General features: G+C 38.3%; 1 protein-coding gene across 10 annotated transcripts in view; it reads left to right on the top strand.

Moving 5' to 3' along the window:
- Positions 1-14,703, top strand: part of FNBP1 (formin binding protein 1) — a 125,476-nt gene that overhangs the window by 66,934 nt on the left and 43,839 nt on the right. For all 10 annotated transcript variants that reach the window (XM_008578869.1, XM_008578878.1, XM_008578877.1 and 7 more), the window contains exon 6: positions 455-559. In XM_008578869.1, coding sequence (XP_008577091.1) covers positions 455-559 — 105 coding nt within the window. The remainder of the gene's footprint in view (positions 1-454; positions 560-14,703) is intronic.

The raw sequence follows: 14,703 nt of genomic DNA, 5'->3' as shown, positions 1-14,703 counted from the left end.
AGTAGAGTGTTTTTCTGAAAATCATATGGAAAGAACAGAGATTAGACAGCTTTGATAAAAACAAATGCAGGTTTTAAAATAACTTCCTGGGGCCGGCCCGTGGCTCACTTGGGAGAGTGTGGTGCTGATAACATCAAGGCCACAGGTTCGGATCCCGTATAGGGATGGCCGGTTTGCTCACTTCGAAGAGCGTGGTGCTGACAACACCAAGTCAAGGGTTAAGATCCCCTTACTGGTCATCTTTTTAAATAAATAAATAAAGTAACTTCCTGAAATTATGACATATAACAAATCAGTTCAGAGAAGAATGTTCATTGGGGGATTTAGATAAAATTATATCTTCTCATTAGGACTCTCATGTTTTCATAAATAATTGCTTAAAAATTTTTTAACATTTCCTTGTACATTTTGTGGAGTGCACATAAATAATTACTTTCCTCTCCTCTGCTTTTAGAGTAAAAGACGATTTGAGAGGGACTGCAAAGAGGCTGACAGGGCACAGCAGTACTTTGAGAAAATGGACGCGGACATCAATGTTACGAAAGCAGATGTGGAAAAGGTAGGGGAAAGTGAACGGCTTTCTTTCATTTCCCTGTAAGTGTCCATCACAGGCTGCCCCTGCAGACATCCTGTCCCCAACTTCCCTTTGTGATGTAGCCACAAAAGGGCATTTGACTGAAGATCGTTTTCTTTTTATGTCAGCCTTTGTGGGGACCAGATGCTAAAATCTGGGGAATCTTCAGTGTTGGGATTTAGGAGTTTATTTGTTTAGTTACCAGAATGATAACATGGAGACTCAGACCGTGAACAGATCGTAGGAGGGTGGTTTCAGGAGGCTGTGGCTCTTTCTTAATGGCTTTTCAAAGAGAAAGTCAATTTCTTGAGAGCCGGAACAGACGGTTCAGCGCCATCTGGAAGAGCTTGGCTGCTTATAATGGTTCCCTTAAAAAGATGAAGAGTCTCATATGGCTTGCCTAACTTCTGATTGATTCATTCAGGTTGGTAACAGCGAGGCTGTCGTGGAAGGCTTGCATTTCTAAGCCCTCTCAATAGCTCTTCTCCAAATGGACTTGTATTGGCAATTAGGAATATTGTAAAGCTGGTACTGTATCTCCCTGTGGCTCAATATGTGTTTTTTCCCTAGAAGCTGAATTTTCTTTTTATAAAAGTCAACAATATAGAGTAAACAGAATTAGGCTGTTACATAAAAGTATTCATTCATCACTGCCCAGGGCTGTTTGGATATTCACAGCCTCATGCTTTCACACAGGGCAAAGCCCTGTGTTTTCATAGATTCCTTTCCCTTTTGCCAGATTAGTTGGAGATTAGTTTAGCTGGGACACAGTGTGAATCAGTATTTGCCCAAATCTGCCAAATTCCTCGACTAAAGACTAGCTATATATTAGTATGCCTTTCTCTAAAATTATTTAATATATTAAAATACTCAAGATCTGTATTTGTTCTGAAGTGGGGATATTTACTTTACCAAAAGACATATTAATTTGCTGATAAAGTAACCAACACTACCATAAATTCACCATAAGTTCCCGTTAGCCAACTTCCCAAAGTATTTAAAACATCATTCAATTAAAATAAGTTAGATTGATCCAAAGTTTATTTTTAAAAACATTTTAGTTTAAATGAGGTGAAAACAGTATATCTGTCATATAGATATGGCACAAGTATATGTATTTTTCTTCAAATATTTTATGATCCTAAATGTAAAATTGGAGTGCTTTGTGTGTGGATCTGAACCCATGACCTTGGAGTTATAAGGCTGTGCTCTAACCAGCTGAGCTAACCAGCCAGCACTGGAGTGCTTTTTATTCATTTAACGATTTTTTTAAAAAAGAAATTACTTTTATGGACTTTTCTTATTATAAAAACTATTTATGCTCATTGTAGAAATATCTGAAAGTACAAACAGCCGAAGGGAGAAAAGACATTTAAAAATCCAACTTTTACACCAGCCAACCCCCCAAAAAAAATAATTCCAACTATTGTTAATGCCTTGGTATTTACCTTTCGGAGACTTTTCTTTAAAACAAAATGCATACTATAGATGTACAGTGTAAAGAATAATAACAAAAGGAGCACCTGTTTATCTACAACCTGTCCTAAGGAGTGGAACCTTAGTGGTGCCTTGGAAGGCCCCGTCGCTGACTTTGTCCCTTCTCCTTATCCCCACCCCACAGGTAAACTTTATCCTGAAATGGCCATTAATAATTCCCTTGCTGTTCTTATAGCTTGTGTATGTATTGCCAAAAGTAAATTTTATAGTTTTTTCTCTTTTTTACCTTTATATAAACAAAATCATACTTTTGTTCATTTCCTTCTGACTTTTTTTTTTTAATTCAACTCTATGTTTTTGAGACTTAATTCATGTGGAGTATAGGACACATGACTTTTTTGTATTAATATTAGAGCCAGGTGCCTTCCTCAACTCTCTTTTTATTTCTATTTAGTTTTTTCTGTGGAGACAGTCATATTGGCACATACCAGCAGGTAATCGTTTTATTTCTTCTTTTCCCATCATTATGCCTTTTAGTTGTTTTTCTTATCTTACTCTGCTGGCTGTGACCTCCACTGTGCTGAGCAGAAAGAGTCCTTGTAGACATCCTTATCTTGTTCTTGATGACAAAGAGAGTGCTTCAAATGTCTCTCCATTTTATGTGAATGGTTTTAATATACCCTTTATTGGATTAAAGGATTTTCCTTCTTTTCCTATTTTTTCTTTTTCCTTTTTTTGTCTTTTTCCGTGTCCGGAAACGGATCGCAACCCTCGGTGCTGCCCCTGCGCCTCGCTCAGCCAGTGAGCGGGAACCGGTCTGCACGTGGGATCCGAACCCTCGGCGGGAGCGCCGCCATGCTTCTCAAGCGGTGCACTATAGCAGTGCGCCACCGGGCCGGCCCGTTTTCCTATTTTTTCCAAGAGAATTTTTTTAAAAGCTTGACTTGCTATCGAATATCATTAAATATTTTTTCTGCTTCCTTTAATTCATTAATGTGGCACATGACATTAATCAATTTTCTTACACTGAACCAAGTTAGCATTCCTGGGACAAACTCAACTAGATTATGATGTAATATTTTTTATACGTAGTTAAATTTTTTTGTTAATATTTTACTTAAGATTTTTCATTAAAATGGTCTATATTCATTGAAATTTGTCTGTAACTTTCCTTGTCTGTTCTACTGTGCTTTACTTAGGAGTTTTAGAGTGTTTGCTCTTTTTTTTGAAACAATATGTGTAAGATGAAATTAACTATCCCTTAAATATTTTATAATACTTCTTTGTGGGAAAGTTTCATTTTTTAACATATATAAACATTTTATTTTAATAATACCCTTTATCTCTCCAATTTAAATCATTCAATTATAAAAATTTCTTAATTGAAGAGAGAATGCCTTCAAAACTCTAAATTAAGCAGAACTTTAACAATTAAATTTACAGCAATGCAGCCTTTAGAAATACATAGATTCTTCATTTTAAAATACTTTGTCTGTAAAAATTTGGCATGGTTTGTCACAGATTTAAAATACAAGGCACCTAGTGCGATGATACTATAGTATATGTAGTATAAGTGAACCAGATCTTTTCTCAAATATTTATTCAAGTCCCACCAAATTTGTATCAACATACTTGTTCCATATATTACACATTTTTTCTCTGGTTATTTTGCAGTGTTCTACAAAACTTAAAAATATAATCAGCACCTATTGCAGGAAGCTTATTTCAGTATTTTACCTGTCAGAAGTGCTGATCTATATACTTAAATAATTTCTTGAAGACATTTTCATAATATCATCCAGCTTTTAACAAATATGTGAAAATAAAGTCTCTAGAACATTAGGATTTTATTCCTTGATAAGTTCAGATGATTTCATCAGCTGAATTCCTTGAGATGTGTAAGGCAGTTTGATCCTTTAGATGGACTGTGGACTGGAACTTCCTATAACTATACTGATATTCACACAACTACATAGCAACATGCTTCATTATGAAAATGAAGAAAACAGATATAGGGAACATATATTTTAAAGTTTCAAACTGAAACTGTAGTTTTCCAGACTAGGCACTGAAACATTTTTTTTACGAAAAACTTGCCAGAGATTGTCTCTTCACTGTATATCTTTCATTATCAAACGGGGCTACAGACAACAGCTACCTAGCTCCATCCTCTTGAGAAACTCTGTGCATAGGAATGAGACTCTCAGACTGTTCACTGTCTTCTGGAACTCTCTGAAGTCGATGTTTCCTGCACATAAAGGCAAAAATTCTTCTGATTCCCATCATCACAGGATCCCAATTATTTTAATGGCATAGGAGAGTTACAATAAAAAATGAAAAAAATACAGTGTGCCAATCGATGATGAGGTAAGAGAGCAGCTCTACAACCACAACTCTGAGAGGACTGTTCCAATAAGGCCATTAATGATAATGGCCATTAATACTACTTTATTTGGAAACCCGAAGTTCACAAATCCAGTGTCATGATGTAAAAAGAAACCTGGCCATAAGAGCAGCAGATTAAACAGAACTACAAAACCAAAGAATATTGGAATATCCAACTTTTCTCTGTCTATTTTTCTCTTAATCGTAACAATATAGACAAGAGCTCCAAAGAGAGACCAAATGGAATCTATTGTATCTTTTCCAGCAGATTTTTCAGACCCTGACAGGTTTACCAGCACGACACCTCCAATGCTTGAAGTGACAGCCACTAGTTTAGAAAGGGTAACTCTATCTCTGCTGTTACTTAGAAACACTGCAGCAAGGAATAAAGTAAACAGTCCAGAGGCTGAAGACAAAATATTAATATGCCCCCCATTAATTCCTAGTATCATTTATACTTTGTTTTTTCATTTTTTCTGGATCAGTTTTTTGGTTATTTTTGGTGTTTTTTTTTTTTAAAAAGATGACCGGTAAGGGGATCTTAACCTTTGACTTGGTGTTGTCAGCACCACGCTCACCCAGTGAGCAAACCGGCCATCCCTATATGGGATCCGAACCCGTGGCCTTGATGTTATCAGCATCACACTCTCCCAAGTGGCCACAGGCCGGCCCTGGATCAGTTTTTTTAAAGTCGTTTTTATTAGTATTTTCTAGGAACCTGAGAGCCAAAATTTATCTCTGTGGAGCCTCTCTTTTCTGTTTTTATTTATTCCTCCTCCTCCTTCCCCATCTCCCCCTGCAGCCTTCCCCCGCCTCCCTATCCTCAATTACTTGAATATTTTCAAAGATGCAGTGTTTTTTCTTATACTAGGAGCATCATTTTGTTGATTTTACAATACTACCATTTATCTCCTCCCCAAGGATATGATAAATAACCTGATTTGGGCATCACAAATATTAAAGCTGAAAGAGCAGTGTCTAAACATTGAAATTCTTAAGTTATTTTCCTTCAAATGTGACTTGAAACACTATAATTTCCCAAAACATGCAGTAGTTTGACTGTTATGTCTGTTTTCTACTTTCTTGCTATGAAGCCCTATGTCAATGTCATGCTCAATGGAGGCTGTGTTTCAGTTCTTATCGCTATTTAATCTAATTTCCCATTATGATTTCTTTTTTTTTCTTCCATTATGATTTCTGACAGCCTTTGACTCTAAAACAAATGTCTTTTCCCCAGTTTCTGCAAATGATTAAATTATCTAATTGTATTCGAAATAGCTCGTCCTCCTTTTCCTAGCAGTCAGCCACACAACACTTGGAATGATATGCCTGTGTTTACAAAGACAGCATGGCTGTAGCATGGATTTGTCTAAATAGTGTTTTGTGCTTGACGATACACTTGACGTGAACTGTAAGCAGTTTCTGAACTATTTAAGATCTGGGTATGAGCCTGATTTTTCTTCTTTTCTTTTTGAAGAGGCAAATGTTCCAGACTGCCTGGTTAGCTCAGTTTGTTAGAGCACAGTGTTGATAACACCAAGGTCAAGGGTTCAGATCCCCTTAGGGCCAGCTGCCAAAAAAAATTTTTTTTTGCACATATGGGCTGAGACCACACTTTTCACAAGCACTGTGTTCAAATCACCTACATTGGTCCAGGTCTACCCTGGGACAGCAGTAGGCTTTTGCTTAGTGTTAGAGGCCAGTGTGGTCAGATGTTTAGTAATTACCTTACAAGAGGATATCTGTTATCCTTGAGTCACCCAGTTTAACTAAAAGTAAAGGAGACATAATAAAAAACTGGCAGTTTTGTCTCTGGGCAAGAGTATGTATTTGGATGTCATGAGGATGCCATGTTCCATAAGAGAAACAATGAGGAAAGGAAATACGTTTAATGGAATGGTTTTTATTGGCAATGAAAATGCAGGGAACTATGCAGTCTCTTTTCCTTTGCCAAGATGCTTCTGTCAGGGCCGGCCCGGTGGTGCACTGCGCTGGTGCACCGCTTGGGAAGCGCGGCAGCGCTCCCGCCTGAGGGTTCGGATCCCACGTACAGACCGGTTCCCGCTCACTGGCTGAGCGAGGCGCGGGAGCAACACCGAGGGTTGCGATCCCATTGCGGGTCCCCGGTCCGGTACGGGGGCAACACTGAGGGGTGCGATCCGTTGCCGGACACGGAAAAAGACAAAAAAAAAAAAAAAGATGCTTCTGTCAGGGCCGGCCCGGTGGTGCACTGCGCTGGTGCACCGCTTGGGAAGCGCGGCAGCGCGCCCGCCTGAGGGTTCGGATCCCACGTACAGACCGGTTCCCGCTCACTGGCTGAGCGAGGCGCGGGAGCAACACCGAGGGTTGCGATCCCATTGCGGGTCCCCGGTCCGGTACGGGGGCAACACTGAGGGGTGCGATCCGTTGCCGGACACGGAAAAAGACAAAAAAAAAAAAAAAAAAAAAAAAAAAAAAAAAAAAAAAAAGATGCTTCTGTCAGAGAGTTTTGACTTTGAAGACTTCATACAAGTCCGAGTGATTTGGAGTTCTGGGTTTGTAAAAGAACCAATATATGCTAGAATTGGTCATCTTGTGGCTCATGACCCATGTGCTTAAGTTGAAGGTAAAAACAGATGCTCCCCCCTTTTAATGAGGTGGAAAAGATAGCCTGTCTGTTTTGTAATATTGAGAAGTCAAAAAAGGACTGCAAGGGAACATGGGAAAATTAAACTATGTGTGTCTTACACAGATATAGGATTCTCTTGTTTTTTAAAAAAAAAATTTAAAAAGCAAAGAAACAAGTTAAAACACTGAGATAAAACTAAAGTATTTTTTGCCTTTCAGACCCTCCTCAAAGGCAATTACATTTACCCCTTAATTGCTTCCTTCTGGACCTTTTTAAAATAGGTTTTTATTGCTGTATAATTTGCATGCAGTGAAGTGGCCACATCTTAAGTGGACACCTCAATGAATTTTTCATTATTCATGAAATAATATAATCACCAATCAGAATGGGGGACCTTTTTAGGACCCCATCAGGCTCCCTTAAATACTGCCTCTACCCCAAAGGTAACTATTATTCTGACCTCTATCCTATACTTGTATTAGTTTTACCTATTTCTGTACTTCATACAAATTATACAGTACATGTTCTTTTGTGTCTGGCTTCTTTAACTCAACACTGTTTGCGAGATTTGTATTTTCGTTGCATGTGGTGGTATTTCCTATTGTCCATTTTTAATCGTCATGTGACATTCCATTGTGTGGCTGTACCATAATTTGCTTATCCATTTTCCTGTTGATGAAGTTATTTCCAGTTTGGAGCTATTACAAATAAAGCTACTATGAAAATTCTTATCCATGTCTCTTAGTGGACATAGTCTATCATTTTTCTTGGGTATACAGGTAGGAGTGGAATTGCTGGATGATAGGCATGTGTCTAGCATTGGTAAACGCTGTCAAAAAGCTTGACAAAGTGGTGGTGTCAATCGATGCTCCCTTCAACAGTAGTTCCTCATCCTCACCAACACTTGGTATTGTCAGTCATTTTATTTTAGCCGTTTTGATGGGCATGAAGTGGAATCTTGTGGTGGTTATAATTTGCATTTGTATTTCCTTGATTGAAAAATGATGTTGAGCATCTTTTCATACACCATTATCTACCATTGAATAACCTCTTTTTTTCTGACTTGTAGGTGTTCTTATATGAGTGTATGTGTTTGTGTGTAATTATACAGTATACAGTGTAATTTTGTGTCTGATTTCTTTTTATGAACAGAAGTTATCGATTTTCATGAAGTCCGGTTTATCAATCTTTTATGCTTACTGCTTTTTGTGTCCTATTTTAAAAATCTTTACTTATCCCAATAAACCCTTTTTGAATACCTTTAATTGATATGTAGGTGATCTTTTATTTAAAATTTTTCTTCATTGCTATTAAAATATTATTATACAATTGGAAAAGGCCCTGACAACCAGAATATGACAGTTTCCAAGTTTATAAGGATCACACTTAGGAGTATGAAGAGGCTGGCCTGTCTGTGGCCACATCTCTGAGAAGCCCCGAGCCATCAGAACTGACCTGGCATGAAAGGACATTGTTCATTGTCACCTTGAGCAATTAAACTATGCATGTGTACTCAGTGGTTTGTGCGTGTGTGTGGATTTGGAATGTAGTGTGTGGAGAAATTGGAGACTTTTTTTTTTAATTTTTAATTTTTTTATTGAAAAATAATTCATTGTACATATTTGTGGGGTACAGCATTGAATATCAATGCCTGTGTGCAATGCAATGCTTAAATCAGGATAATTAGTATTTTCAACATTACATAATGTAATCAGACCCCCTCCACCTTTTGCACCTCTGGTGGCCTCAGTTCTGTTCTCTCCTTTTTAAAATTCAACAAGTTATTGTGATCGATGTATCTTTCTTTTTTTCTTTTTTCTTTTTAGCTCCCACTTATAAGTGAGGATATGCAGTATTTCTCTTTCCATGCCTGACTTATTTCACTTAATATAATTTTCCCTAAGTTCATCCAAATGGCAGAATTTCATTCTTTTTTATGGCAGAGTAGTATTCCATTGTGTATATATGCCACATTTTACTTACCCAGTCACTTGTCAATGGACATTTAGGTTGGTTCCCTATCTTGGCTACTGTAAATAGAGTTGTAATAAACATGGGAGTGCAGGTATCCCTTCAACATGATGGTTTCCTTTCCTTTGGGTATACATCCAGAAGAGGGGTTGCTGGATCATGTAGCAGTTCTATTTGTAGTTGTCTGAGGAACCTCCATACTATTTTCCATAATGGCTGCACTAACTTACAGTCCCACCAACAGTATAGGAGAGTTCCCCTTTCTCCACATCCTTGCCAGCATTTGTTATTCTCTGTCTTTTTGATAGTAGCCCATATAACTGGGGTGAAATGATATCTCAATGTGGTTTTTTTTTTTTTTTTTTTTGTCCTTTTTGAGCCCAGCCGCACTGCGCTCAGCCAGTGAGTGCACCGGCCATCCCTATATAGGATCCGAACCCATGGCAGGAGTGCTGCTGCGCTCCCAGCGCCGCACTCTCCCGAGTGCGCCAGGGGCTCGGCCCTCAATGTGGTTTTGACTTGCATTTCCCTGATGCTTAGTGACGTTGAACCATTTGTTCAATTGTCTGTTGGCCATTCGTATACCTTCCTTTGAGAAATGCCTGTTCAGTTCCTCTGTCCATTTTTTAATCCAGTTACTCATTTTTTTACTGATACTAATCCCTTGTCAGAAGCATAGTCTGCAAATATTTTCTCCCTTTTTGTAGGTTGTCTTTTTGCTCTGTTAATTGTTTATTTTGCTGTGCAGAAGCTTTTTAGTTTGGTGTAGTCCCATTTGTTTATTTTTGCTTTTGTTGCCTGTGCTTTTGGGGTCTTTTTTGTTGTTTTTTTTTTGGGGGGGGGGTTGGTGGCTGGCTGGTACCAGCTTTTGAGGTCTTACTCATAAAATCTTTGCCCAGTCCTGCTTCCTGAGGTGTTTCCCCTGTGTTTTCTTTCAGGAGTTTTATAGCTTCAGGACTTATGTTTAAGTCTTTAATCCATTTTGAGTTGACTTTGATATATATATATATATAGCGAGGTACCAGTCTAGTTTCATTCTTTTACATATGAATGTCCAGTTTTCCCAGCACCATTTATTGAAGAGGCAGTCTTTTAGGAGACTATTTTTTAATAGATTCAACAGCCCAATCTTATGTAGTTTGGAGATTGTTTTTGAAGATAAGAATCCGAATTCTAAGTAACCATTAATTTATTTTATAAAAATGTTTCTAACAATTTTTTTTTCTTGCAGTTTACATCTGCTTGGTACAGCTTTTTATTCAACTAAAATCTGAATTTGTCTTTCTCGTTTCCCATATAGACCTTAAATGAGTTACCCCAAACTTATTTATTTATTTATTTTATTATTTTTTTTTTTTGTCTTTTTCCGTGTCCGGCAATGGATCGCAACCCTCAGTGTTGCCCCCGTACCGGACCGGGGACCGGCAACGGGATCGCAACCCTCGGCGTTGCCCCCGCGCCTCGCTCAGCCAGTGAGCGGGAACCAGTCCGTATGTGGGATCCGAACCCTCGGGCGGGAGCGCCGCCGCGCTTCCCAAGCGGCGCACTATCCAGTGCGCCACCGGGCCGGCCCTTATTTATTTTTTTATTTTATTATTTTTTTTTTTTGTCTTTTTCCGTGTCCGGCAATGGATCGCAACCCTCAGTGTTGCCCCCGTACCGGACCGGGGACCGGCAACGGGATCGCAACCCTCGGCGTTGCCCCCGCGCCTCGCTCAGCCAGTGAGCGGGAACCAGTCCGTATGTGGGATCCGAACCCTCGGGCGGGAGCGCCGCCGCGCTTCCCAAGCGGCGCACTATCCAGTGCGCCACCGGGCCGGCCCTTATTTATTTTTTTTAATTTAAGGAAATTCTAATGGAATAATGACTTCATGGTCTTATTTTTAAAAATTTAACTTGTCGATGGAATTCCTAAGTTGTGAAATGTTCACATTCATTCATTCGTTTATTCACCCATTATTCATTGACCGTCTGCTGGTGAGGTGTGGGGGCGGCTTAGATACCAACATATAATCACACAATTCTTAACTTTATGGTACTTGCCTTTCATTTTCTTCCTAATACTTAGTTTACTGTATTGCGAATTTTCCCATTTGCTCCCTACACAACTCTTGAATGGCATTTTGATGACAAAGACTTTAAAATCAGGATTTGTCTGTCACTCTGCTTGGAATAATACCATGCTAGAAAAACCCGGGTGGAAGGCAGTACCTAATCCTTGTGTTCTGATAGTGCTGCAGTTGGTTTAGTGTGGTATTGGTATGAAAAAGGAAAAGGTTATCAAAATGAATGGAATGTGAACTAATATTTCTGAACAGAGAGAACAGTGTTTTGTAAATGCATGCATTAAACTGAGTTCATCCATGTCAGGCAATGAATAATTCCCTTTCTCTAATTCACCCTTGCCTTGTGACTGTTGGCTCTTACATAATTTCTAAACGCAAAATAGGATATTGTTTAACAGAAACTGCAGTTAGTGGTTACCAACAGCTGCAGAAATTGTTAGTTGAGTTCAAGTTATGTTTTTAAACTCCAGTATCAATTTCTTCCTTTTCTTATAGTTCTAGTTTCATTTCACTTAATATGATGCTTTTACTGTAGATTCTCAATTTATGGGCAATTGCTTACTATGAAAAATTAACTGGGTTTCTTCATTCAAATTTATTGCAATTATGAGTGTGGACTAGCCAGAAGAGTTCTCTATATAATGTGAGAGGTTTCCTTATTTTTGGCTTAATCACAAATTTTTATTGTATAACCCGATTCCAGGAAATGTTTTAAAAGTCAAATTAAATTAAAATCCTGTGTGGGGGCCGGCCTGTGGCTCACTCGGGAGAGTGCGGTGCTGATAAAATCCTGACCATGAGCGCTGAATGGCATATTAGTTTCTTGGGAGTTTGCATTCCATTTTTGTATGTCGTTATGACTTCTAAAAATATTTGAATGTTATTAGCTTTTAAATTCTACATAGATTACTCTATTGTGAAGTAGAAAGGGAAATCCTGAGTCACTTATGAATTAAGGTAGAATTCTAAGAAATATGTGATAAAAGATGAAATTTCATGTTTTTTAAATTACAATATAGTAAACATGTACTTTTTAATGTGTTATATATTATATAATAGAATATTTTAAAGAGAAAAATAAAATTACAGTAAGGAATCTATGCCAATTTTAAGCAAGAATAAAGGAATTTACTTTGGATGATTACCAGTCTGGTAATTATCTCAAGAAAACAAATTAAATTTAGTAGTTTAGGAAGTTTTCTTCAGTTTGAGTCTGTGCTGCTGACTCCCTGAAGCTCAGGCAGGATGGGCTTGGTTCTATTCTAAATGAAGCCAGCTGAGTAACAGAGCATTAAATTTTTTTACCATTTGGGGAAACAGTCTCTCGCAAGATGACTACTTTAGTTATTGTACGTATAAGGAATTGTACTATTAAATTTTTTGTTCACCATTGCTGTAACTACTAGGTTGACATCTTTATTGAACATGTTAATCTGTAGTGCTTTCCCCAAATTTCTGTCTTATATAGAAAGTCTGCCTCTAGTTATCTGAAGGAATTGTTCACTGTAACAACTTAAAAAACAAATTTTTTTTAAAAAGAGGAAGTGGTTGGTATGAATGCAGGAAATAAATTTTGCAACTGCAGCTTAATCTTTTAAACTTAAAAAGTTTAAAATGCTTTTTATTTAAAAAAAAAAGAAAAGCATATAGAATTTAAAAGGGAATGTCAAAAAATGGATATTGTTGCTGTGATTATTCTTTTATAAGTAGATCATTGTTCAAATCAAAGATCCTAGAAAAGACACTTTTGTTATTTTCTTGTTTGTATCTATCCTGTAAGCAGTCATGTCTGTAGAGTTTATATTTACTCTTAAAAGCACAATCATTCACAAGCCTGTAAGTTAATGTGCAAAATAGCAGCAGAGCAGAGTAAGATCATTCTTATACCCTAGATCCGAAGATAGAAATGAATTCCCTGAGACATTTATTTGTGTGTGTGTGCATGCGTGTGTGTGTGTGTGTGAGAGAGAGAGAGAGAGTGGCTTTAACACTTAGCACTTACTATGTACCCTGAACTGTTCTAAATGCTTTCATACGGTAACTCATTTAATAAAGTATTTTAATTTTCACTGATAGTAAGTGGCCTAGCTCATGGCCAAGAGTTTGTTCCTAACCTTCATATTACATTGAAGTGCGTTCAAATCTTGGTTTTACCACTTACTAATGGTATGATATGAGGCAGTTTACTTCATCTCTGAGCCTGTTTCCTGTTCTGTAAAATGAGGATACGATTATACACCTCAAGAGCTGGTTGTGATGTTTTGGTAGTGGTATGTCATCTATGTAAAGTACTGGCCTATTTTGGACTGCAGTTAATTGGTTGACACTGTTAGTGTCTTCTGTATTTTGTCTGTTTGTGTCCTTCTTGGATTACTTCTGGCTTCTCCCTTCTCAGTTCTTCACCCTCAATCTACTGTTAATCGACTGAGTATTTTTTGAACATTCCAGGCATCGAGGCATTCAACAGGAACATGTATTCAACAAAGAGCACATGCCAGCAATAGGATTATAACAGGTACCTTTCATGAGGGCCCCAGTCAGCAGATAATGATGCAACGGAGAGGCAAGGAAAACTTGAGTTAATTGGAAAACAAGAGGCTGGCTGGTTCGCTCAGTTGGTTAGAACACAGCCTTATAACACCAAGGTCGCAGGTTTGGATCCCTGTAATAAGATAGAGTATTGTATGTAACATGCCCAATTGAGTGCTGACAACAATCAGAACAATAAAAATTAAAAAATGATAATAAGGTACATCACATGTGAAGTCACTTGGTCCTATGGTCAGCAAACACTAGGAACTCAAGGGTTGCCCATGGATTCTGCATCTGAGACAGATGTGTGCAGATTAAGGATGCTGGGACAGGAAGGAGGAATTGGGGCTTGAGTATGAAGGAGGGGTAGAAAATGAAAAGATGGAGCAGAAAGAAAGCAGCTGAAGTGGCAAGGATTTCACCTGGGGCAGCGAGGGAGACATGTTGCTGACGCTGACCTGCCTGACAGCACAGGGGACTCAGTAGGAGCTTGCTGGAGAGGGGACATGGGAACAGTTTATGAAGGATATTAAAAGCCAAATGGGATGAATATGACCCTGATGAAATGCTATTGAACCTACTCCTCAAAAAATGTACACTGGAAAGGTGTTTTATGTTTTCCAGAGAGTTTTTAATCCTCTTCATAATTCTTTTATCCCTTTATAGAAGAAAAGAGTGAGGCTATAAAATGTTAAATTACCATTAGCTTAACGTGGTCCTGCTGGATATGGGACAGCCAAGATTGATGCATGTTTCTGTGCCTCAAGTTCAGTGCTCTTGCCAGTTTATCATATGTCTTTACGAGTGGATTGTATTAACTGAGCTCCCTCCTGTTAACCACTGTTCTTGCCTCAGGATGTAATAGATGTGAGTGAAACTGGTATGTTGGAGTAAGATGACAAATAACAGTTAGCAAAAGGCCCAATAAAGAGAGGTGGGGACTATACTGGACTGGAAGGAACAGGTCCCATCTAAGATGGGTAGCCATTGTTCACTGCCTGTCCACAGCTGGAGCCATGCGATAAGCAGGGAAAGTGGTGTTACTTCTTGCATATCACTCCTTTCTGAGTTAAATTTCCTTCTTCCTAGGTGCTAGGTTCTTTTTTTTGTCCTTTTTGAGACCGGCCGCA

Source organism: Galeopterus variegatus, unplaced genomic scaffold (genome assembly GCF_000696425.1).
Source record: "Galeopterus variegatus unplaced genomic scaffold, G_variegatus-3.0.2 Scaffold1777, whole genome shotgun sequence".
NCBI classification, from domain to species: Eukaryota; Metazoa; Chordata; class Mammalia; order Dermoptera; family Cynocephalidae; genus Galeopterus; species Galeopterus variegatus.
The sequence above is the reverse complement of the archived record's forward strand: the minus strand, read 5'-3'. Positions and strand labels throughout refer to the sequence as shown.